This window comes from Nesoenas mayeri (genome assembly GCF_963082525.1).
Source record: "Nesoenas mayeri genome assembly, chromosome: 5".
Taxonomy (NCBI): Eukaryota; Metazoa; Chordata; class Aves; order Columbiformes; family Columbidae; genus Nesoenas; species Nesoenas mayeri.
The window spans coordinates 26,040,159-26,065,097 of record NC_137548.1 but is presented as its reverse complement, the minus strand read 5'-3'; the positions used below and the strand labels follow the sequence as shown (position 1 = coordinate 26,065,097).

Sequence of the window (24,939 nt, the reverse complement as noted above, 5' to 3'; positions counted from 1 at the left end):
GCATTGCACCTCTCTCTACCATGGGCAAGTGGCCTGTTCCTCCTGCTCCTTATCTTACCTTTCAAGATGAAGTTAATTAAAAACAAAGCAGAAAACAGGTTACACTAACAAAAGAAACTAATTTATATAACAGAAAGGTAAACAAGTTACTTCCTAGCTGTGCTAAGCAAGGCAGTTATCCACAGAAATTCTCTGGTCTGTAGAGATAAAATTAACCTCCTGCAACTCTGTTTATACCAGAGGATACAGCATTTGCTTCAGGGAGTTCCAGGGAAAAAGCCAGAAATCTTCATCTCTCTGTCACCAAATCTGAGGTCCAGATGATGCTGAACAATCCCTGTCAGATTTAAGTACCACATAAACCTCCCTCCTGATGCCGAGCCCTGACGGGCACCAAGACCACCCCTTGTTATGATGTCACTTCACTGGAATTTGAAAAAGTATTTACCTGCTCTTTACTACCCACAGCATCTCTGCAGTAAGTCAGTAAATGCTCTCGCTTTCCAGATCTGCTCAGACAACACGCAGTGCAATTCTCACGCTTGGCAGGAGTTTGGACGGTCATGAAATGCCGCTCGGAAGCTCCAATGAAATCCGTGCTTGGCGCACGCACCGAACAGCCACTCCCCCAATTCTCACAGCACAAGCAGCGTCGCAGGGCACAGCGGCTCCTCCGCAGCTTACCAGGCACCTCCAGCTTCCATTCAGATTGCACAGCTATGTACTTTGAATATGGATAAAACGGCAAACTGAAGCATTGCAGGTATTCATAATCTATTTAATAGTGGGACACCAAAAAGTACTACACATTTTTTTTTTTCTTGAGCACATTAGATTTTGATTTAAGCAATTGCAACGGATGCAGGAATTTCTCAAAAATAGTCTTCTATATTCTACAATCCACAGTTTACTGTATCAGTCTAATTAATTAGTCATATCATGATATACTGTTTGTGCTAACTGGGTCTGATAGTCTGATCTTTAGCAAAGCAGCCATCCCCTTCCTCCACCCCCTCAAAAAGTGTTGACAATATTCAGCCAAATTCAAAAAATATTACTGTATGACTTTAGACTCTTTTGTTGACCTAAACACAATGGGAGCTACCAGTTATACACAGCTTATGAACGATGTTGCATTTTAACTCTAAAAATCTTCATGCTGATACAATAAAGTATTTTATTCAGCGATCAATTTTTAATGCTTTATTCATTGATTAAAAGAATATACATTTAACATAAACCATACAACATCAGTCATCAATTCAAACATTCAGCTGGTTTCCTTACATTTTCTGTCAGGATTTTTTTTTTCATCTGATCACATTTATAAGATAAAATCTCACCACATCTGGCATATACACACACTGTGCCAGTGGATTCACTCTACTGATGTACATATAAAATCCGCATGGTATGTGCTCACTGGAGACAAAACAGCGCACACCTGTCAAAAGGTCATTTTAATATAAGATGGTAAAACCATTTGTAAAACACATATAAACTTTTTCCATAAATAGAATCATATCTGGACATCTGTTGCATAAATTGTGTTTTCCAAAGCTTACAATATAGCAGCCAGGTCTCAGCACTGCTGGGCACCCACGTTGGCCACTTACTTTATTATTGCAGACTGTCCTTTAAACATTAAATGCACAACATTCGTACCACTTAAAACTGGGGTCAGGTGGAAGTCTCACAGAGACCACGTCTGTACCGCGGTTGCCCTGAAACAGTTAAATCGGCTTTTAAAGCCTCTCAGATATAACAAGATTTTAAAACATACTTCATGGAATGTTCTTCATGCATCATAGCAGCTCATACCTGTGATAGAACAAGCTTTGTATTTGTTTCCTTCCCTTCCTTTACATTCACTATTCACAGTGAAACAGGTGCATGTTTGTTAAGAGTTCTGAGGTTGCTGACTGAGCCACAGCACAGCTGTGTACCGCAGGTCGAAATTCGACCTTATATATTACAATCTAGCAGTATCTGGCGGGCCGAGAGTCGGCCTGCCCCTGCCAGCATGTGGGCACTTCTTCGTTTTTAATCTATTCTTTGGCAGCTGACACAGGCGCTGACAGAGAAAATCCAGTGACTTGGTTGCTAGGGATTTCACGACTAATGTTTGTTTGCAGGTGTATACCTTTGCGTTTGAGTCTTCACTGTTACGTTTTTACCTCATCGGAGTGCACGTTCTTGGTTTTTCATTTTAAACTTTGGCCCAAAGCTAACTTTTAAGGAAGATGACAGAACATGAGAATAAACGAGGAGGAGCTTGCAAAGAATCTGACAGACTACAGCTCACGGAGTGAATCTGGAAGTGCAGGTACCCGAAAAGCTAGTGTTTCACACCACCGCTTGACAGCTAAGAAAAGCCGAGAACGGTGGGTAAGTCATGCTTCAGAATCCGCACGTGACACAGCGCAGGGTGAGGGTCTGACAAGGAACCGCCCTGGACAGACTGCTCTGCCTTCAAGCCTACGAAGCAGCATGCGACCAGGTGACGCACACAACGACAGCACAGAAATCCACCAGGCTATGGATAGATATGGGGATTCAAGAGAGTTGGCTCCTGAGCACAGAACTCCGATATCATAGTAAAACCATTCAAAATGCAGTTACTCAATAAAAGTAAAGTTAGCCGGCAACCTCAGACAGCCTTTGGCTGTATCTCTGTAAGGTTTGGTAGACAAGTCCATTAACCGTGAAAACCCTAAACACTGCCACTTTCAGCTTCTAAACCAATACCCGACTACGTTCTTTGATCAAGAAGTAGAATACACATATATAATTCTATATAGCTAATACTGATTAAACACAGCACAAAAGGGGTTAATTCACGCTACCAAAAAAAAAAAGAAAACAAAAACAGAAACAAAAACATAATAGGACCCTACTTGCATATGTAACCACAGGAATTGTAAATAAGGAGCTAAATGCCTTCACTGAAGCTTTGCATCTCCCTGTAAAAGTGACGGGTTGGCTCAGTGAAGACACTGAGCAGCTCGATGTCCATGACTGCGTGCCAGGGTCGACCCAATCCCAGAGACACTTGCTCGATGAGATTGTGCACGGGATCCACATCCTGATCAGCCAGCTCTCCTTGATCAAAATCAATGCTTTCTTCTGTCACTTCCAGAACTTTCAAGTCAGAGCCACGAAGACGAGCAATTGCTATAAGATTATGAGCCCAAACTGTGTAACCTGGAGGAGGGAGGAAAGGAAAAAAAAAAATTACTCTGGCATTTTGGTAAAGACTTTTGTTACTGAAGTACTTAATACCAGCACTTCTCAACATCCTCCCCAACCTATTTTGTCACCTTCCATCTGGCAGAATTCCCCTACAGCATTTTTTTTGGCTGCAAGTAGTAAAGCCGCATTTCATATTCTGAATATGGAAGTATCAAAAATATTTCAGGTAGCTTGACCAAGTTTTTCTAGATGTAATTATTTTACCATTTGTAGAAAAGTGAACTTCTTTACTCCAAGGTAACTCGTATCTACCATTTCAAACCTCCTGTAATCTATTTTGTAGTATAAATAAATAGAATGAAAAAAGTGGGTAATCAGTTATTTTAAGTGAACATCTAGAAGGACTGTTTCAAAGCTGTGCTTGTGCTGGAAAAAAAATATATCTGAAGTTTGCTTCTGTTGCATTAAAGGTAAACTTGGAAAAAAAGCAAGCACCAACACACAGCAACCAGAAGCCTCTCCAGAAAACAGGCCACACCACTATTAGCAAAAAAAAATATAAAAAATTACATATATATCTTCTTGTTCTAGCTGAGCTTAAACATAATTCCGAAGCTTTCCTCCCTCCCCATTAGTATATATTGGCATCCCTCTTCAAAAACACCTACGCCCCAGTTACCTGTCAGCTTTCTGTACCCTGGCTAAGGCACATGCTGAGCTCCCCCTTATCCAGATGCAAACCACAGATGATTGGGGAACACCCCTTTTTGGGAGCTCTGCCGAGTGAACCCTTCCTCTGCAATAGGCTCATTTCTGCCTTCATCATGGTTCTCACAGGTGCTAAGTCTCTTGGGGAGATGCCCACTTAGATCCCAAGCAAACCTGCAGTCTGCACAGTGTTTGAAGCGGGAAAGTTAAGCTGATGAGAAATAAAAACTAACTGTGGTTTGGTCTTCAACGATGCAGTTAACACACTCTTATCATAGTGTATCAAAATAAGACAGCTGATTAAAGAATAAAGAAAACTAATGTCAGAGTAATAAAGGAGATCTTTTTCATTCTTTTTCTTCTTTTACTTTTTCCTGCTGTTTGTCTCTAAGGCTTCCTGTAAATATGTTGCCCAAGGTAGCCAGGTCTTCAACAGAACAGCCTGCACGCACCTATATGTCTCATTTCTTCTATATTAGCCATTAGGAACGCACAAATTCCCACAATTTTCCCCTGCTGATACTTCACCTCCAGCACAACTGCCCACAGAAGATGAATTTGTCCATAAGGCTGTAGGACATGAAATCCAATCAAAAATTCCACCTGTACAATGACACTTCCTTATCAGGATTTGAAGGAGCTCACAGCACCTTCCAGTTATCTTGATCATAAAGGATCTTACTAAAGAAATCCTTGACAGAAAATGGACAGTAAAGGGAACAACAACTGCGGTTAAGTCTCCTGCTGTGCCATCCCTGTGGTTCATGTATATGGCTTTTGCTATAACTTTCAAGGTCAGATCCACCATGTTCTGGAACAACTTAAAATCATAGTAAATAAACTCTCCTTTAAAAAATTTTGCCTGAAGTTTCTCAGTAACCTTCCAGCAGCCAAAATGTCCCTGCCCAGTTAAGTATTTAGAAGTGACAGGGAATGATCGCTTCACTACAAATATCATTGAAAAACAAATACACCACCGGCACAGTATAATTTGTTTTTCCATTCTAGTAAAAATTCTAACTTTCATTTTGCTCATGGACAGAACAAAACAGAGAATATCAGAGATAACAAAATACGTTTACAACACAAAGTCTTGAAAATCCACATGCTGTGTCCTCCTCTTAAACAGGAGAGGAAAAAAAAACAAAACCAAAACCAACTTCACTTCCCATAGATGGACGGTGCTTTTTATTTACAATATCAGATTATACCACTCTGACTATTCTACTGTCCCCATCCCATAGGACCACACGCTTTTCACATCCTTCCTTCATTCTGCAATAATGTACTTAATATCCTTCAATCAGCTTCCCTCTGCTCCCTAAGAGGCTACCGGGGTGGAAAGATACAACTTCCCACAGAAGAAAATCTCAAGGTACCCAAGGAAAAGAGCGTCCTCAGGGTATGTTTCCGCCTTCCTCTTTTGGTCAGTGACAAGGAGCAGAAAACTATATGTAAACCAAAGCCTTTTTTTTCAGAGCAAACTAATGGCAAAGAAGGGAAAACAAAACAAACAAAAAACCCAACTCACACAAACTGAGAAGTATTGGAAACTGAAGAATTGCCACTTCAGGAGACAGGATAAAAACCCTGAGCATTACATGTAAATCAAATGATGGCACCTTTAACAAAACCATCATTTTTTCCTGAAGGAAGCTTGATAATACCACGAAGAATGTGACAAATGCAGTCGGAAACCATTATCTGTAAACCTCAGAAAAGAAAAGCGTGAGGCTAAGATGCTGTACTGAAGCATCACAGCATCCTAGATCTTTCTTCCTAGTCATGTTCTTCCCACAGTTGCTACTCTAGAAGAAAGACACTGTAGTACCACAGAAGGCATATTCTCCACTTAAAAAATACCAGGAGACATTTGTAAGCAGCTTAGCTAGATTCTGCTGCAAGGAGGGGAGAAAAGAAGGGGACAGAATCCAAATCCCACCATCAGAGGAAGGGTGATATTGGGCCATTCTCTCCTCCAGGTATGTTCAGATATATTGCCATCTTTTTAAGTTTAGATAATATACTAGAGGACTGCCCTGTATCAGGAGGACAATTTAAGGTAATGCCTTAAAAAAAAAAAAATCCTCAAACTTGTATCCAAATGCTACAAGAAACTGCTAAAATCCACACTTAGAGTGGTAGGGTCATGTGCCAGTATCTGTCAGACCTGGAAATGATAAAGGAGAGACAGCTGAATTGATTTTTTTCCCCCCATACAATTTTTCAGTAGAAGACAGTGGAAAAACTTTTTCTAGCAAATGCAGCAGGATCTTCTGACTTTAACCAAAGGAAATCTGAATGTACAACCTTGACTGCTGAAGGTCTCTCCTGTTTGTGCTGAATGGCTGGAGATTTACTTCCCCAAGCAGCTTGAGGAAACAGGCATTCATTCTTATGCAACACAATACAGAGTCATTGCTTAACTCCTTCATGCACCTTCATGCTAACTTGGTCTTGATAAGCTGATTCCAGCACAAACAAAATAACCTATTCTGCATTATTTCAGTATCAGGTGCCTTAAAATTTGCAAAGCAACTGTAACTTCTAGCAAGTACTGTACTGATGACAAAGCTGAATACAAATGCACACCTTTTTTTCAGTTTGCTATTATGTAGCAAATAAATAGGTGGGATAAACCTAGCTCAGGTATTACTGGTAAAACCAATGCACCCAGCAAGGCAACCTCCTCCACATTATATTTTTCAGCCTTCATCTGCCACCAAATTGGGAACAGACTTCTTTCCCTCAGCCATGTTATTTACAAACAGGATGCACAATCATCTCATCTTGCCACAATACAAGCTCACAGTAAAACAGTAAATATTTTCAGTGGTCACGTTTACAAAACCAGCCACTTAGTGGAACTTGCACAGCACAGACCACTTTCAGGATAAGCCTCCTGGAATGCTCAGCTCTCAGTTATCCTCATTTCTGTGAGCAGCCTAATAGAATCCTATGTGACTTCTCAACGGAAGCTAGTAAACTGCAAGTATGTTTAGAACACGTACACAATAAATACCTTCATATTTTCAAACACGAAAATACAGCATAAGATACAACAGTACGTATAGCAACTGCGGAGCAGAGTTTTGAAAACCACCCCACCAAATACATAATGATTAGAAAGGCTGAAGCGTTGTAAGTACTTCAAAGTCACATATTATGCCCGTGCAACACGTTACCTACCATGAACAGCTAGAAGAGACAGCCGTGTGCACCTCCAGGCTAGTAAGACAAGTGGATCTTCATTCCGGTTGTCGCTAAGATCTGGGAAGCCAGACATATCTATCACATCATTCATTAGGATAAAATGAGTGAGGAACTTGTCGTACTGCCTGGATATGAGGTCAACAACAGCCCCTGAAACACAAGTGATGTAGCTGTCAAAGTGAATCCTCTCTAGAGGGATACTGGGCTTAAGAATCCTTAACATATCATCACTCTTGACATCAAAAGCCATTATGTAGACCCGAAGATTAGTGCTGTTGCGAGTCAGCGCCTTCCAATTCTCATCTTCTGGCATGCTGTCCAATGACTTGTGCATTATGGAAACGCTGTGGACCAGGAGGGACAGTCGATGCAAAGGCACATGGTTGCTGTCAGCCAGGACTCTTGCCATTTCAGCTGTAAAATCACAGAAATCCAGAGCGAGCGAACGCAGATTCACAAAGCGCTCCAATTCAACCGCAGTGATAAGAGTGGTATTACCAGGGATGTGGTTGTCCAACAAGCTCAGATGTTCCATGGTGTTGGCTATGGGGTTTGATAAGGAGGACAATGATGTGGGAGTTACTATTTGCAGCATAAACCCACAAGAGAGCCATTTCAATTGCCTGCTATTGCCTAATATCTCTTCAAACAGTTGTTGTATTCTGCAAGTAAACAAAACAGACAATGTTCCTATTAAACGAGGTTTAGTCTTACCAATTGCATACCATTCTTTTTTTTTTTAAATTCAAGAATTATTCTTCTTTCATTTATGGCCTCGTTCTGCAGGAAGGTGCTATTATTATGCTTCTCATAAACTACAAATGTTAGAACCTGACTTTGCAGACCTCCCACAGCAATTCAACCTTCACTGCACTTAAAGGTTTCAAATGGTAAACTAACTTGAGAAAAATTATGCACTTTATCTCTCAAAAACAGTGGCACACTATGAACCTTCATTTTATGTATTTTCCAGCACATATTTAACACCCTCCCACACGCATTTTAAGGTTATGCAAATAAGAAAACCTGTAATGCTTTTAAAACACAGCTCTTGTTTTCAAAACCAGCTTTTCGTATTTGCTAACCTCTCCAGAACTGCTAATTCATTATTGAAAAAAAAAAAAAAGTAATTTTCAATGAAAGGCTGTAGAAACTTGACTTTGAGCATAAGTTGGAATCATCTGAAACCACCCGCTTGACTTGGCTCATTAAGGGTAAAGAACAAACATATAAGAAGATTCTGGAAGATCTTTAAATAATTCCAAATGTACAGCTAACTAGATTTTCAAGTGTCAACATACTCACATTTTACCGAAACAACTTGGACCTTGTAACATTTCAGTCTCAGATTATCGGTGCCAGGTGATTCTCAGCACACCCAAAATCCTCATGCCATTTATTATGTTGATGATTATTATTAACTTATTCTAATGCATCCCACCTCTCCTTCCCTTTATTTTTTTAATGAAAAGATGTTCTTTAAGTTAGATATTTAATTCAAGATGGTAACAAAACTATTTAAAGATTTTGAATACTAAATTCAAATAGTTCAATCAAACTCTACAAACTTTTCCCAAACAAGTATTTTTCCAGTCTTCACCCCATGAGGCCCAAAGGACCCCCCCTGCCCAAATGACAAGTGTTCTTTGAGCATATTCATTTTAGGACACACGTGTAGATGAGTGTTTGATCTCAAACCCTGGTCAGCCAGAAGGAGAGATCGGCATTAAAGGGAAGCAGTGGAGTCAGGCTGGGACACTTTATGAAACATCAAGGAACAAGATGCAAACACCTCCAGTACAAAATCAGCAGAAATCTTTGCGCCTCAAATCAGGTAATAGTTTGCATAGAACACTTTTTCCTTTGTTGTTATGAATATCGGTATACTTTATACATGTAAACAAAACAATGTTACAAAGTTATTATTCTCATCCATGTATCTTTAATCAAGATAATGTTCAGACAAAATTAAAGGCTTATTTAGGCCAGTATCCTGAGTGACAGCAGAGAAACACTAACGCCTTAAGACTCAAGAAGGAAAGCATGTAAGGATACTTCTCAAATATCTCCCTAGTTTCCAAAAAATATTAACTCGGGCCTCCTGAGCCAGAGGTGGCTTTCTGTATTCAGTAACCCTCAGGGACATGACTTGTACAAATTTATCCAGCTTCCTCTTTGAGCCACGTAAACTTTTAGCAACAGTAACATCCAATAACAAAGATCTCTGCAGTGTGATTCCCTCCTCCTCTTGCTTGCTCTGAACCTGTCACCTTCTACCTTTGATGCCCCATAATCCTTCTGCAAATCCTTACTCATCCTCTCCCTTCCCTGCATGTGCTTTCTTCCTTCAGCAAAGAACGTGTTGGGTCTGCCAGGCCTGGCTTCTCTTTCTAAGTGGAAAAGTTGGTGTGGTTATTGTATTTATCTACTACACATCTCAGAATGGTTCCCAAGGTTTTTCTTAGTACAGTCATCAGATTTAAAGACTTCAGTTCTCCCAGATCATCTCCAGATATTTTTTTTAAACTGAAGACCAGCAACTGTGACAGAAACACAGTTTTAAACAACAGGTCAAGAGTTGTAGATAATGTTATTTTGCTATTTTAATTCCTAAATTATTTTACAGTTCAGATGAGCCTTGTTTGATCCTGGCAAAGTTTGTTTCATAATTATTCCTGCCAATGCTTAAATTGAAAGCACATTCTCTGACAATCCCCCAAAGAAAAAGGTTCTACCACAGGAGACTTTCTAATTTCCTCCAAGGAACAAAGACTCTTCCCTCCTCTCTCTCATCATAAACATCTATGAAAGGTGCTGTAATGGTTGCAGGAAATGTAGAATTTATTTTGTAATAATCCAAGTAGTCAATCTTAATAGTGTTTGTAATATTTTACAGAACAATTGAAAAGATGAAAAAACAATTTTGAGATACTCAGTAGAATACTACCATCTATATATCTCACTGCACAAAAAATCTGTTTAAATTACACTTCTGATAAAACTTGATATATCTAAGCTTAGAAGAGAACTGTTCTAGTATTTGCACAACTCAATGAAAAGAAACACGTTACAGAACTCTGCAGCTGTAGGGTGGTTCCTTCTCCCCTATAGGAGCTGCAGTAAATAACTCTTCAAAAGAGAGATATGGATTTAATGCCAGCCACACATCAACTTCTTAGAGCAAACACCAAAGCATTTATACAAGTATTTAGACTTGTGCTGATAGTCTATCAACCTGTAGCTTCTAAGAAAACTTTTCCCAGTTCTTTGCCAATTTAATAAAAAGAGATCAAATATGTCAAGAGAGAATATTTAAGAGTGGTCACTTTTGGATTGTTTTTAATACCTGCTTTATAGAAGGCCAGACGGGACACACAATATAAACCACAGGCTGTTAGTTTTAACATATTTCAAATAAATTTTCCAAACACCCTAACAGGGTTTTTTCCCCCCTGCAAATTCCTATGCACATTCTATTTTTCATAACCAGACTGCATCTAAGTGGAGTTTCCAAAAATAATTTGAACTGTGTTCTAGAATTTTAGACACATTAAGTGAATTATTGGGAATTAACACCTACTTTTTTACCATATTAATTTTTACTTCAACTGCCTAGCATGTAGCACCACATTTATGCTAACTTACACACAGTTATCTTAAAGTTAACTTATAAAACAAAATATAACCAGAGCACAGCACATGGAAGAAAGCAATGTAACCTAGTGATGCCTCAACAAGTGTACTTAATCAGTCCCCTTTACTCCCAACTACGGGATGTCCACCATCAACCTGAAACCTACAAATGGTCATATTGAAGAAAAGCATTTAAAAAAAAATAAAAAACTCAAAATAAATTACTTTTGCAGTTAATGCCCCAAGTACTGCTTACAGCCCAAGGACAGACCAGAGCCTGACTAGACAGGCTGAGTTACTGTTTAAGCCCAAAAACCAGTCCTGACCTGCACTGGAGCACATCGATCGCCCTGGACAGGAAGCAAACGTATTACTAAGGTCCATATGGAGCCTATTTGTTTCATTAAAGACTATCAATCAAAATGTTTTGTTTAATAACAGAGGCTAAACTGGTTCTTTTGAAAACCAAACTATCTGAACCACACAGATCAATCATAGGAAGCAGATTTCAGAAAGCCAAAATTTGAAACAACTACCTTTTGTTCAACTCAAGACAAACATATTGTTTACACTGAGCTTCCCAACACTAAGGAACTGAGTTTAGAGAATTTTAGAAAGTAACCAGGGACACATGCTATACAGAAGAACAAGCATTACAAACCCATGCTGATCACTGCAAAAGTACATTTTTGAAAACACAATCCAAAGCCTTCTCTCCCTCAGAACAACCCTTAGTCTGAACCTGGGGGAGCAGCCTAATGGTTCTGTGCTGAGATTTCACCCATGGTCTGTTACACCCAGCTCAATACTACCGACTTCAGGAAGCATCACATCTTCTCTGAGTGCTTTAACTGCAGGAAGGTCCTGAAACAGCTCAGAAGGTTTATCACCATCCGGGTTCCAAAAATCCTCAACTACCAACAACGCCGTCTCCAAAGGTTGCTCAATATCTTTCAGCGTTAGTTATCAGTAACCGCGTTTTGCAATTTCAGTGATGCAAACCTCAAGTACGAAAGACAAGATTAAGGAGCCCTAAAATAAACGTGCTTCTACTGTGGGGAGCTTAAGAACACTGAACACAACCAGCTTTCCTTTAATTTAGACAAGGACTAGCAGGTCCCAAATACATTGTTTTATTCTAGGAAAAAAAAAAGAAAACAACCGGAACAAACAAACACACAAAAAAACTCAAACAAAAAAACAGGCAAAAAGAAACATCAAACAAACAAACAAATAAAAACACACAAAAAACCCCACAAAAACCAAACATCAAAATCAATCAAAAAGAAAGGTATAATAGCATTTATTTCCTCATTCCAAAATGTGCAAAGGTCAATATTTACCTAAAAGACTAACTCAAATTAGATAATAAGTTTTGAATGGTTTATGGCTTTGAAATGTGCATACTTATTTTCATTATTTGTTTGAAGAAATGTTTAACCATGCACTCAGTCGAGTAAACATCTGCTTAGACAGCTCTCTAAGCCCCTTGGCAAAGATTTGATTATATATTTATGTTTTCACAACAAAGGATATGAAAAAAAAGGAGCTTTTACTAGATCCGCCTTTTACCTGCAAACAGCACTACAGTACGTACATTCAATACAATCCCAAATTGTTCTAAGTTCTGTGATCTAAGCACAATGGATGACAAACGCACAGTATGAGACACACATCTATATTTTCGCTGTTTGGCAAACTGAAGTCAGGGCCAAACATCTAGTTTGGTGGTTGTGTTCACATACATGCATTGATCTGATAAGATACCTACACTAGTTCTAAAACCACATTAAAAAGTAATAGTAAAGAGCTGGAGCGGCTGTACTTATTCGACTCCCATGCTACTGCAAGAAAGACGTTCAAACTGACATAAAATAAAATTATGGTACTCGGGGTTTATCTATACGGAAAGTTTTAGCAGAACTACTGAAATAGTTAACATAGCATCAATTCCCTCTGTGGTAATTTAGTCAATAAATTAGTAGCTTTTTACATCGTATTTAACGTTCTCCAAAGAAGAGCTAGCTATTTGGATTGTAAGCATTCAAGGACTGTACCATAATGTCACTATGGCAAGCTAAAACACACCTCTGAACTAAAGAAGCACATTGTGAGCTATCATCTTCCACGGATTCTGCAAATACATAACCTAGATTTGAGATGCAACTTGAAATAAGTTGTTTTGTGTTTCTGTTCTCTTTTGAGTTTACTTGCCACATGTCCTCAGTTCTTGTGAAATACAACAGATGACTTCCTTTCCAAGATTTTCATGTACAGCAACAGTAGAGGTGCTGGTAACAACCCCCCATCCCTCCTCCCCTTTTGTGCCATTAACATAATATTGTTTCTAGAACACAAAGAAAAGAGGAAAGAAAGGATTCCCACTCTGCTGAGATGGGGAAAAAAAAGCCACAAAACCAGACTACTTCATGTAAATAGTAGCAACAGAAATGAACTCCATTTAAGAATTTAGATTCTTATCCTATTAAAAAAATTAAAGTTTTCTCAGTCACGTATTGCAAGCATGAAAATCTCTGCCCTGTTATCCATTTTTATTATTTTAATGTATTTGATAATTTACAAATATAACTTACTGCTTAATCTTCTTGCCATCGGGGTCAACCTTGCCGAGGTATGTGTTTGATATACTTCCATGTTGCTGCAGAATGCTTATATCCCCAAAGAGACTTAACTTCTGGAGGTTCCTACAAAAAGACAAAATAAAAAGGAATCTGTATACCAAATTAAAACACTGTGAGGAATCATTCTGGATAAGACAAACACAGACAATAATAACACATTATTACATGGAACATGTGGTCTATTTTGGGAAACATCCTACTGTCCCAGAATACAGGCACATATGGATCTACAAAAAAATGAGAGTGAAGTGTAAAGGGAAGAGGGCTAGATAAACTGCTGAATTCAACTGTAAAAGCAAACGCCAGTTTTCAGTCACCACAGGAGGATTCTCAGCGGGTCAACACCATAAAGAAAACTTTCAGCAGTGCTTCGTGCACATTTTAATCCTTGGAACATATGTGTCAGGTGTCACAGATTAAAACATCCAATATCTATTGGTTTTAACATTTAATGCCCAAGTAGCAGGCAACCACAAACAATCCCGTCTCAGCAGTTACGTCTCGCAGCTGGGTTACAAACGGGAGTCCAAACCTGCCTCAATCAAGGCAACGCAAACCTCAGACAGGAAAAGCGAAAGCTCCCCACACTTTCAGTGTCTAATTTCTGTTACATTATATTAGGAGAAGCTCTCCTAATATTTCCCATCCGTGACCAGAATTGGACTAGAGGTGCACCATGACATAAAATTACAATTTTTAAAAGAGGTACCTAAAAAGAACAACCTCCAAGTTTATGCTGGACACAACTCAGTGAGCTAGACAGTCAGTTTTCCCTAGTACACTTCATTTCTCTGACTTGCATATTTTCTGTTCCAAACAAATAACAAAGCAAGAGATATGAAAATTACTCCAGTTTTAGAGAAGCTGTGTGGTATTTACTTGTAAGATTTTAATTTTTTTAACTAAGTTTGAGGTCAACACTTTTTTATTTATACATGCTGTAAATTAGATTTATTCCTAGCATGCAAGGACTAGTCTGCTCACAGCAGAAACTCCAGTTTCATCACAAATGAATACACGAGTTAAATTCATTTTAAGCAGCAGATGCCAATTAACCTGTAGCTGACAATTAAGCGAGCTACATGAATCCTTCTTTCTGCTGGCTTACAAATCATATGCTAATATTTCAGATGAGCACAGGGAAGCTCTGGTGCCAGTTCACCACCTCCACAGCTGGAGCCCATATTCCAGCAGCGGGGCAGGGGAACAGTCAAGTTTTACATTTCTTAAGTAAGTATGAACTGCAGTCTGTAATTGGTATCTACCACAAATCATAATTTACCTGTTTTGGAGCTCCTGTATTCAATAAGTGTACACTAGTTTCCCGAAACCTACCCACCCTTGCACCTGCTACTTTTCTTCTACAGCTGAACAACAATGTAGCAGCAAGATCCACAAGCTTCACATCAATTTGGACACATACTAGGGCCAAATACCTAGATTTGAAAATTATTTCAGAAATTCTAACAATTTCTTATTTAGTCTTTTAAGTACAGGACTACTTAATATAAACTGAGCCCTGCCCACATACTCAATGCTCTTTACAATGAAAAAAGGCAATGCCTGATCGTACTGAAGAGTAAGCTTGGCTGGAAAACCTGGAGACACTGGCATCAACATCAAGAGTATTTTGGGCTCTTCTTCCCTCAAAAGCTCTAAGAGCCAGTCTGGTATGGCAGGCAAAGCAGCAGAAACCTCCACCTGGTGTGAAAGGCAGCATTTGCAGCCAATGCTATAATTAAGTTTTTCATCTTCTGATCTCTGTGACTTAATGCTGAGAGCCAAGAGATAAAACACAACCTTCAGAACCATTTTCAATCACCTGCATATTCACATCACACACAGGTCTTGTTTTGTGCTACCCATACCCCCACAAATGCTACCACAAGCAGGTATTCATTTCAGAGCCACCAAACTACACAACACACAAAACACTATTTACTAGATTCCCGCACATTTTTACTGAATCTATTTGACTGCAATTGCAGGCACTACAGAGATGCATGGAAAAGTTCTCCACCTCAAAACCTGAGCAATGAAAACATCCCATTATTTTTCCATTCACAGCACAGTCATTACCATCAACAAATCTGATCACAGTCCAACACAATATTACATTTTTGCTACTATTTGCAGTGTCCTATAATCTCTATGGCATTCGGCTCACATCTCATCATTGTTTCATAGAAATAGTAAAGTGATTTATATTTAAATAAAATTATTTAGAAGTTAATTGTCACCTTCTGCTAAAAGTAACTCTGGCATCTTAATTGTATGTACTAGCCATACACACAGCTGGGGAAGAATGTGTTTTGAGGAATTTATACATTATTTATTTTCCACTAGCTCAAGATGCATACTAAAAGTAATAAGCTTCTTCCTAGGCTCCATCTTCAGTTTTAGTGGGTCTTTTTAAATACATAATTTGAAAAAACCCCTACACAATGAAAATTGCCTTCCTTGCATTCAACATAAAGTGGTAAGGCACATGTTGTATTATTATACTTTTTTTTGACATTTTCAGCTGCCTGTACAGATCAATAGAAGAGAGTCATAAGAAAACTTCAAATACAGATGCAATCTACTGTTCCGAGCGATTCACCAATTTTTGGCAACTCCAAGATAGTCACCATACTTCACCAAGATACCACAGTTTTACTACCATCTGCATTTTTATTTCCACAGCAGAGATCAAACAAGTCACACAAATTAAGGCGCTGCAGAGGGAAGGGGCGAGAGGGGATCACTACCCTCCTGTCTTCCTTTGGAAGGAGCTAGAAGAGAAACCACATGCTGGGATTTGAGAGTTACATAAGAACACAAAATTTTCCTATGGAATGATAAGCAGTTGCTTATTAGCTGCTGTATGCGCTGAAATGACTCACAGAAAGTTTGTCGCCCTCCCACCTGCCTTCCAGAGCTTAGTTTTGAAAGATCAGTTTGAGAAGGTGCAGATTATTGAGAACCCCTAAGAGCCACTAAGAAACAACTTGTCCCTCCTGATACTGCAAAAGAACATTACACCAACCTGCCCTTTTTTTTTTTTTTAATTTTAATAGAAAGTATAACATTAACTGTTTAAAAAATAATATACCTTGTTATTTTGCTTCCTTTACTGTCATAATAGCTCATGGAAAAGTTACAGATCACTAGAAATGCTACTTTAGTGGCTTTCAATTAGGTAAATTACAGATTTTTAGAGCTCATCATGGTCCCAGAGTTATTAAAGCAATATTTTGGGAGTAATATGCTGCCACCCACAAAATAAAGTTTATGGCGACTCAAGCTCTACCTCAAATATGAGGTAGACCTAGCATGTAGCTTTTTGTATGACAACTGGCTGCCAGCAGTAACACTTAGTCAGAATACTATCAGCTGGCTTTAAACCAAGTTGAGGACAAGTAGTTATTTCCTTAATTCCATCAAAATTAGCAAAGGTCACTCTGAAATATTTTTCCAGAGACTTAACAGGCAGACTTGCTTAGAAAATGACGATTTTATGTTGTCCTGAAAATGCTTTTATTAGCAAAAACACATATAATTCTCCTTTATCCAAGAAATAATCTAGGAATTGCTTCACTTCAGTCATTATGTTTCTCAGGTCCTGCGGCATTGAAAAACCTCAAGGAATTCTACAGACATCTAAAGTACTCTTTTTTTTTTTTTTTCCTGCAAGGAGGGGGGTTGTTACTGAACTGTTTAATAACAGATTTAAAAGCCTAAAACAAGATTACACCGTTAAGAAACAGCACAGCATTTCACAAAAGTAGATTTCTTCCTCCCCAGTTCTGAAGCGTAAGATGGAAATTCTCTGAATTTCTCTGCCAAAAAAACTATCATAAGGGCTGACAGGAGTTATGAAAGAATCATCCTGTTTTAAACTTAACTCCAAAACAGCGATTTGACAGTGGAGAAGTTAAAAGCACTGCCATTTCCATTATTCTGGAAATTACAATGGCGTACTGCAAACACAAGAAGGAATTTTTAATTTCCCTAGAGTTACAGACGAATAAACAGAAGCAGAGAAATAAAGTGATTGGACTATGGTCATTCCTTAGACAAAACTCAGCATCAGGCAGGCGACAAAGCCTCCAGTTTAGACACACAGTCACAGTAAGGACTAAGCAGCTATTTGGCCCATGTTAATGTTCCTTCCCACCTCGTTTCAATCTCTAAACTACTTAAAGAGCTAAAAATCAGTGTTCTACATGAAAACTGATCCGTTATCAATAGTTATCTCATTAGAAAAAAAAAAAAATCAAAATGAACTAAATACCTGTTCAAGGGAAAAAAAAGGAGTCTATTCAGGAAGTAAATCTGAATAAAAGGTCAAGTTTTTAATATAAATCAACCCCCTCAATTTTTTAGATGCTAAAAAAAAAAAAAAAGCCTGCTGTAATAACCAGGTATCCTGTGTTCCCCAGTTATACATTATCCATTTCAAAACAAAAGAGCACCATGCAAATGATTTGAAGAGAGCAAGGAAGTACAGTAATGCCAACTCCTATCAAATTTGCTAACTTTTTACCTCTAGTTTACCACCAAAATTATAGTGACCTACCAGAGAACAGGTGTGAGAAACAGCTACTTTTACACAGCATTTTACTGCAGCCCTGAGCCAGACTGCGCGTGCAGAATCTGTAAAAAGAACTTTAGAAAGCAAGTGTCCTTGTACAAGTCTCAGATAAGGCCACAGAGAACAAATCTTTTTCAAAAGAGAAAGTTACCAAAATCCTTCTCACAACACATTAAATCTTGGCAGCCTCATATTTTAGTGAGATAAAGAAAAATAAAGGCATTCTAGTTTTTCCAACAAAACCCTCAGGCAACATCTCCTGTAGATACTATTTATTTTAAAATTCCAAGTCCACGTGGTGATATTTGTCTCAGATCAGATAATCGCCAACATTGCTTCAACATTTTTTCCACTTATGACATTGGCTGGATTTCCCAAATATTCAACAGCTCCTTAAAGACGAGAAGACCGATTGAGACAGATGATCATGATTTGCACACCGAGGATTCACAGGGCAAGAAATAAATTAAGGTGAAGGTGAGCCAGACCAAGGAGCCATTTTCAGATGTAGTAAGGTTACAGCAGTAAGGTTTCTAACTCTCGACCATCGCAGCTGCACCGCAGGAAGTACCTGCTGGGCACAACAGAGCAGCGGAACCGAAAGCAAGACTCCACACACCACATTCGCATTCAGCGCAAACCAACAAAGAATTCAATTTAAAGTCCTCTTGCTACAATGCAAAATAGAAAAGCAAGGAGGCCTCAAACTACTCCCTCCGGAATCAACAAGAGGCAGTGATCAGACCATGATTGAGGTCCAGTTTCCCAAAAGCCATCCACAAGGTTTAATTCATCCTAAAGATACCCCAAAATACTTGCAGCTTCTTGTTTTCTTGATGGGTGAAGCTATATGCACACAGAAAAAAAAACCAATATTAATAATTTCCTATCCTGAAATCTACATAGCTTTCCAAACACATCATAATCTAACTGCAATATCCTTGCTTTCCCGTCCTAGGTGCTGACTAGAGGCCATATATCAGGATATCTGATTATTATCTTTTTTAAAAAGATATTTATCTTGATCACACCCACACACAGTAAAGAGAATGCACTTATTTTCATCTTAAAGAACTCCAACATGAGGAGATTATCTACCCTGCCAAGCTAAGTCTGAAAAAGCAGGCTCTAAACACATCTTAATGCCAAAGCATGGGAAAATATTTCTACCCTTTAAATTCAATTTGGTCAAGAAAGCCTTACATCTGAAGTATTTTTTCAATAAACCCCTACTCCTGGTGAAAAGTGAGCCAAACCTCAGGTTAGCAGGTAACAAACACAAGAGCTGGCATATAAACACAAGAGCTGGCATGCACGTTCAGCTTTTCAATGGCAAAAACCCTCACAGTTGGAACGGTGAAAATATTTTATAGGGGCAGTCCTCCACCCCTTTGCCTGAAGAAGAACACGAGTACTGTAACTTTAACTCCTTTAATAATTTCTCAAGACATTAATTATTTTTCAGTCATGCATAAGAGCTCTAAAGCCTGTCCACGGTAAGGCTTATATTTTAAAGTGAGAAACGTGCCTCATTAGGCACGAAATTCAAACTCCCAGCTCTCCCTTGCTCCCTGTGAGCTGCCTTCTCCCTTCTTTCAAAAGGACGAAGTAGTTCTGATTACTACAGCTACATCTGGTTTGCATATTGACCAGCCGCTTGCCAGCTAAGCGTCTGCCTTCATTTTCTCCATCAAACTACAGAATACGACAAAAATCGGTAGTCTGAAGGAGCGCGCCTCCGCCTCAGCTCAGCTGGCGGCCGCGGCAGCACCCCGGCTCACCCCCGCCGGCTGCGCGGGTGTCCCCCCGCCCCGGGGCTCCAGAGGCGCAGCCCCAGCACGAACCGGCCCGTGCGGGTCACCCACGGGCGCCGCCGCCGGCTGCGGACGGGACGGCCCGACCGCGGCCCCGCGCGACCCGGGGCGCTCCGCCTGCCCCCGCCGCCGGTCCGCACGCTTCCGCCGGGCGAGGCGCGGCCCTCTCTTCTTCCCCCCAGGCCCGGCCCGAAGCGGTACCTGTTGTTGCGGACGCTGCTCAGGACGCACAGCACCAGCTCCAGGTAGGTCCTCAGCAGGTCGAGCCAGCGCGGGCACAGCGGCGGCGCCTCCCCGTCGCCCGCCGCCGCCGCGCCCTCGCCCGCCACGGCCGCCGCCCCCCCTCCGCCGCTGGGGTAGTTGTCGGCGGCGAACTGTACGCGGAGCTCACGGACGAACCAGCCGCACTTGCGCATGAGGAACTCGAGGCGCGGGCGCTCGGCCGGCGAGACGCGGAGGCTGAGGCGGAGGCGCGGCCAGAGGGCCGGGTAGAACAGGCACTCCCGCCAGTGCGAGCAGGCGGCCGAGGCCCGCAGCCGGTCGGGGCCCGCCAGGAAGGAGAAGATGTGGACGACCAGCTCGCTGGGCAGGGAGCCGGCGCCCACCGCCTCCCCGCACACCGACATGCCTGGCGCCGGCCCGAGCCCCGCGGCTGCTGCGGCGGCCACAGGCGGCGGCGGCCCCGGCCTCGCCTCCGGCTCCTGCGACAAAAACAACAACATCAATGACAAGGCGGAGGGGGCGGGCGCCGGCCGGGACGCGGCTGCTGCCGGGACGCACCACCCGCGCCGCCGCCGGAGGGGGGGACGAGGGGCGGAGCGGGACCTACCACCACCCAGCGCGGCGGGGAGGGGCGCGAGAGGGAAGAGATGGATCGGGCCCCCCGCCAGCGCGGCGCCGCGCGGGCCGTACCACCCTGCCTGCAGGGGGGGTGAATACGCACGCCACCGGCGCCGCGCTCTGTTCCAGCGGAGCGAGGAGAGCAGCCGAGCCGGAGGGAGGAGGAGTTACCCCGCGGGGGAAATGGAACGTGCCATCAGTCGAATGGGAGGCGGAGCCAGGCCAACCGCCTCCGGGACGGGAGCTGAGCCCTTAACCCTTCCGTGCCGGCAGCGGGGCCGCCGCTGACTCGGAGTCCTGTCCCGTCGCGGAGCTCCAGACACCTCGCGGCGGGGGCTGCGTGCCTCCGCGTCTGCCCGGCACTGGAGCTTCGGGCGGCGGGCAGGAGTGCAGCTCCTCGGCGAGGCGGGAGTGTCTGGGTACCTACCGGCGCGGCACCCTGAGGGGCCGGTCCGGCAGCGCAGGCTCCCTCACCTATCCCCGGCTCCTCCGCCCTAGCGCAGTGCGGCGGGAGGCCCGCGGCCGGGGCGAGGCTCCGAAGCCAGCTCCCCGTGGGCTCGGCAGCTGGCGGAGCCGCCGCCGCTCTCCGGGAGCGCGGGGCGCTGCCGTGGGGGCAGGCGCGGGGGGGCCCCGGGCGCCCCGTGTTGTGGAAAGCTTGGAAAGAGTGCCGGGTCGCGGCGGCAGGTTTCTGACCGCACGGACGGCTTCCAGCCAGAGAAATTACCTCAGCAGCGTTCCGGCCGCGCTGCGGGAAACGCGCTGACGGGGCAGGAAAAGCGAAGCGCCACGGAGAGTCCGACATGTGACCGAGCTGGGTGCGAGCCTCGGGGGATGCGTGAGGAAATGCTCCGCTCCTTAGGTCTCTCAGTTTCTGATAACTCAGCCGTTTTGTAATGCCCCTGCCAATATCAGCTGTAGGTGTGAGAAGAAAACTTTTGCGCGTACAGACTTTTGAGACAATTGAAAAATCTGTTAAATACCGATGCTGCAAAGGCTGAACATCAAAGCGAAGTTAATTGCAATGTAAGATGTAAGTTTTCTCATTTTAAAAACCTTAGTGAAGTAAAATTGAGTGGTGCTGGTGTTTTGGAATAACGCACCTAAGTTTATATAACAATGTTATATCTGAGTGTACGTATTAAAGAACAAAAGATGTGCTAAGAGAAATAAAGCTTAGGCTCCCCCTTGCATTCAGAATAGGGTCCCATTATAAAGAGATTTATCAACAGGCAAAGCTAAAACACTACTCTCTGCTCCATGACTAGCCATTTTCTGTGTCTCATGGCAGGGGTGAAAAAAGCAGTATTATTTCTCTTTTCTTGAATCTGGTCATGAGGGAAATGTGACTGAGTCTTCTATTTCTCCTTGATTAGCAGGAAGGATCCCAGAGGGGCAGATGTTATTGAGAAAGTGAGACTGTAGGAAATTCCCAGCCAGACAATTCTCCCATCAGGGACAAGTGCTGCTTCACACACCTGCGCCAGTGATTTGGACCTGCATAAACAACTCAGGTAAGCACTGTGCTATTCCCACCGCAGATTCCCCAACCAGGTTAGACCAAAATTCCCCAGGCAGTCAAGATGCAAGCTCTGAAGCAGCCAAACTCATCTAGCCTAGAAGGATGCAAATGAAAGGAACTTATGTGCCTACACGTCTCCATGTTTTAATACCTACTCAACAATTCTACATTGTTGGGCTGATGATGAGTCAAAGGACTTCTGAGGTTACTAAGTCTCTTAATGTAACAGAATCAAGCTTTACAATTCAGTGCCCTGGGATTACTGAAGTGGCACCAAGAAAAAATGGGTTTATGAGGTCAGTAGTTCTGCATTTTTGATTGCCCTTGTTAGATTGTATTGGATCAGCAAATGTGGCGTGCTGGGATTGTGCCTGTGATAATAAACGTGGTGAAATGGTCTTTTACTGTGACCATTGCATAGTCATTCATTCAGCTCCAGCTTATTGGGGTTATGTTAAAAAATTCAAAACCTTCAGTTCTGTAGGCTTGAGGGAATAAATGATATATTTTTAAAGTTTCAGGTCATTACAACTATGGCCAAGTAGTCTGACATGATAAATGCCAGAATTTGTGAGGTTGCCCACTCAATCTATCTACATAACCAGTGAGGTGACCCAGTCTCTGAGGTGGCTAATTTTGGGTGTTGAATCACAGTTTTCCCTGCCTGGAACATCAGAAAAGTGCTTCAGCTTGACTGAGAATTCATTGCACAGTACAGGCTTTTGTTAGTACTAATGCAGTGACTGCACATTGATGGGATAATACCTCGGAAAAAGATGTGCATGTAACTTGCCTGCAGACTTTGGGGAGTTACTGGGTGGCTCCAGCAGGTAGCTGGTCAATGGTCTGTTTGCTGAAGCACTAGGCTGGCTGTACAACTGAAGCTACTTGCTGAACATTTAAAGCTGATGGGGGTAACTATGAATCTTTAAGCTGGAAATCAACTTTTTCAAATGGCTGAAAGGTAGAGGAGCCATACTGCACATCTTAGAGAGGCTGGAAAGAGGAAAGCATTCCAAAGCAGTTCACAGACAAATGATGACACTTATTTCTTGGGAAGTGACCACAGGTTCTTGCACAGTCCACCATGGATCAGAACAGGCTGCGTGCCCAGGGAGCCATGGGGAACCTGTTTTTTTTCCAGCCTCCACAGCCCGCCTTGGGTTACTTCCATATTGTCAGGATTCTCATTGCTCAGCAGCACCAACACCATCCCAGGAGCAGCTGTTCTGGCACAGGAGTTGGAAATCACACATGGCTCCAAGCTACAGACTAGCTGCAACCCAGTTAGAGTTTACTGGACCTGAAGGTCCCCAGTTTAGCAGCTGATGTTCAGACCAGAAGCTGCCACCCTGCTGCTTCAGGAGCTCTGTCCTGCTGACCTACAGATACCAAGATAAAGCTGATGAGCAGAAAACAAAGTACAAGCTTTTTAAATTACTCAGTCCCTTGTTTTTTAGGTATGTTGTTAAGACATGTACATTTCTGACATTAGTGACTTAGTCTGTGTCATTTGGGAGCTGCTGTGAACTCAGGAGTTCTCCATCACCAGCTGCAAGAACAGACCCACCAAGTCAGAGCAAAGCCGAAACAGAAACCACTGTCCTAGCAGGAACCCACTGTTTCCACATGTGCTGCAACAAACTGAAATAACGGGTCTTCTGTGTTCCATTATGTTGAAGAGGAGCTCAGCAGTTAAATGTTGAACTTGACCTTAAGCTTCCTGCATAATCTTCACCTGTAAAACATTCTCCATATCAAAAGGTTGTTTTGAGAGGGGTCAGGCTGCAGCAGACACCGCGGCCCTGGCAACGGTCCCGATGGAACCGGGGAAAAAACAGAGCACCAAGCTGTCACTGCTGGTTTTGGGGCTGAGGGAAACAACAAGAAACTCACTCCCGCGTGGGCTCCTCAAGAAGGCCGGGCCCAGGCAGGCACCGCGGCGGCGCCGCGGCGGGAAGGGTGAGCGGCACCCAAGGGAAGCGCTGCTACCGGGCGGCCGGTAAGGGCGGGGCCAAGCGCAAGGCCCCGCGCAGCCGCCGTGAGCCCCGGCGGCGGCCGGAACTGGAAGCGGCGCTCCTTCCAGGGCTCACCATAGAGAGGCAGGGGGGGGAGTGGAGGGCCTTTGGCATTTCCGGTCGGGTGCTCCGTCACATCCGGGCGGCTGAGATGCCGGTAAGGCGGGCGGGGGGGTGCGGGGGCCTGGGCCTGGCCGCTCCTCCAGGACTCACCGCCCCCTGCGGGGCACGGGAGCCGAGCGGGCCGTGGAGCGGGGGCGGGCGGCCCGGCCCTCCCCGCCGCCGGAGGCCGCCCCTTAGGGCGACGGGCCGGCCCCCGCCATGGGGGAGGGCGGCGCACCTGCCCGCGGAGGGGGGTGGAGAGGTAAAGGGAGGGACGTGCGCCCCCGCCGGCCCTGGGCGCCCGCCCTGCCCTGCCCTGCCCGCGGCGCTGGGGGCTCTCGCTCTGCCCCCTCAGGGCTGCGACCGGTGTCCGCCAGGCTGCCCCCGTGCCCTCCCGGCCCAGCTGTGGGCAGCCCAGCCTGGCAGCTCCGCTCGTGTCCCCCTGGGCCGCCCAGGGCCCGCCTGGGTGCGGGCTGGAAGGGGCAGCGGGGGAGCGAGCGGGACCGTTCCCGAGCCCCGGCTGGCGGGCGGTGGTCTTGAGTTACGCTGCCTTCCCTGTGTGCATTATGTTGCCCCTTCCCAGCAGAAGGCGAGGCTCCTGTGTGTATCCTGAGTATCCCGTGCCGCACCGCTTGCTGTCAGGAGTACTAGAGGAAGGCTTTTAGGTTCTCTTGTTAGCTGA

General features: G+C 43.3%; 2 protein-coding genes across 5 annotated transcripts in view; one reads left to right on the top strand and one right to left on the bottom strand.

Annotated features, from left to right (window-relative positions):
• Positions 1-764: 764 nt before the first annotated feature.
• Positions 765-20,500, bottom strand: FBXO33 (F-box protein 33; the record flags this gene model as incomplete). The annotated part of the gene is made up of 4 exons (XM_080344810.1): positions 765-3,204; positions 7,090-7,775; positions 13,341-13,451; positions 19,980-20,500. 4 exons carry the CDS (start codon positions 20,498-20,500, stop codon positions 2,933-2,935), a joined length of 1,590 nt encoding a protein of 529 aa, XP_080200936.1. The 3' UTR covers positions 765-2,932.
• The window catches only part of ZNF410 (zinc finger protein 410), a 21,976-nt gene continuing 16,951 nt past the window's right edge, over positions 19,915-24,939 (top strand). For 2 of the 4 annotated variants that reach the window (XM_080344814.1, XM_080344811.1), the window contains exons 1-2: positions 21,184-21,477; positions 21,995-22,129. The gene's annotated coding sequence lies outside the window, so the exon portion shown is untranslated. Of the gene's footprint in view, positions 20,024-21,183; positions 21,478-21,991; positions 22,130-24,281; positions 24,313-24,939 lie in introns of those variants that run through there. The other 2 variants (XM_080344812.1, XM_080344813.1) reach the window with 2 other exon arrangements.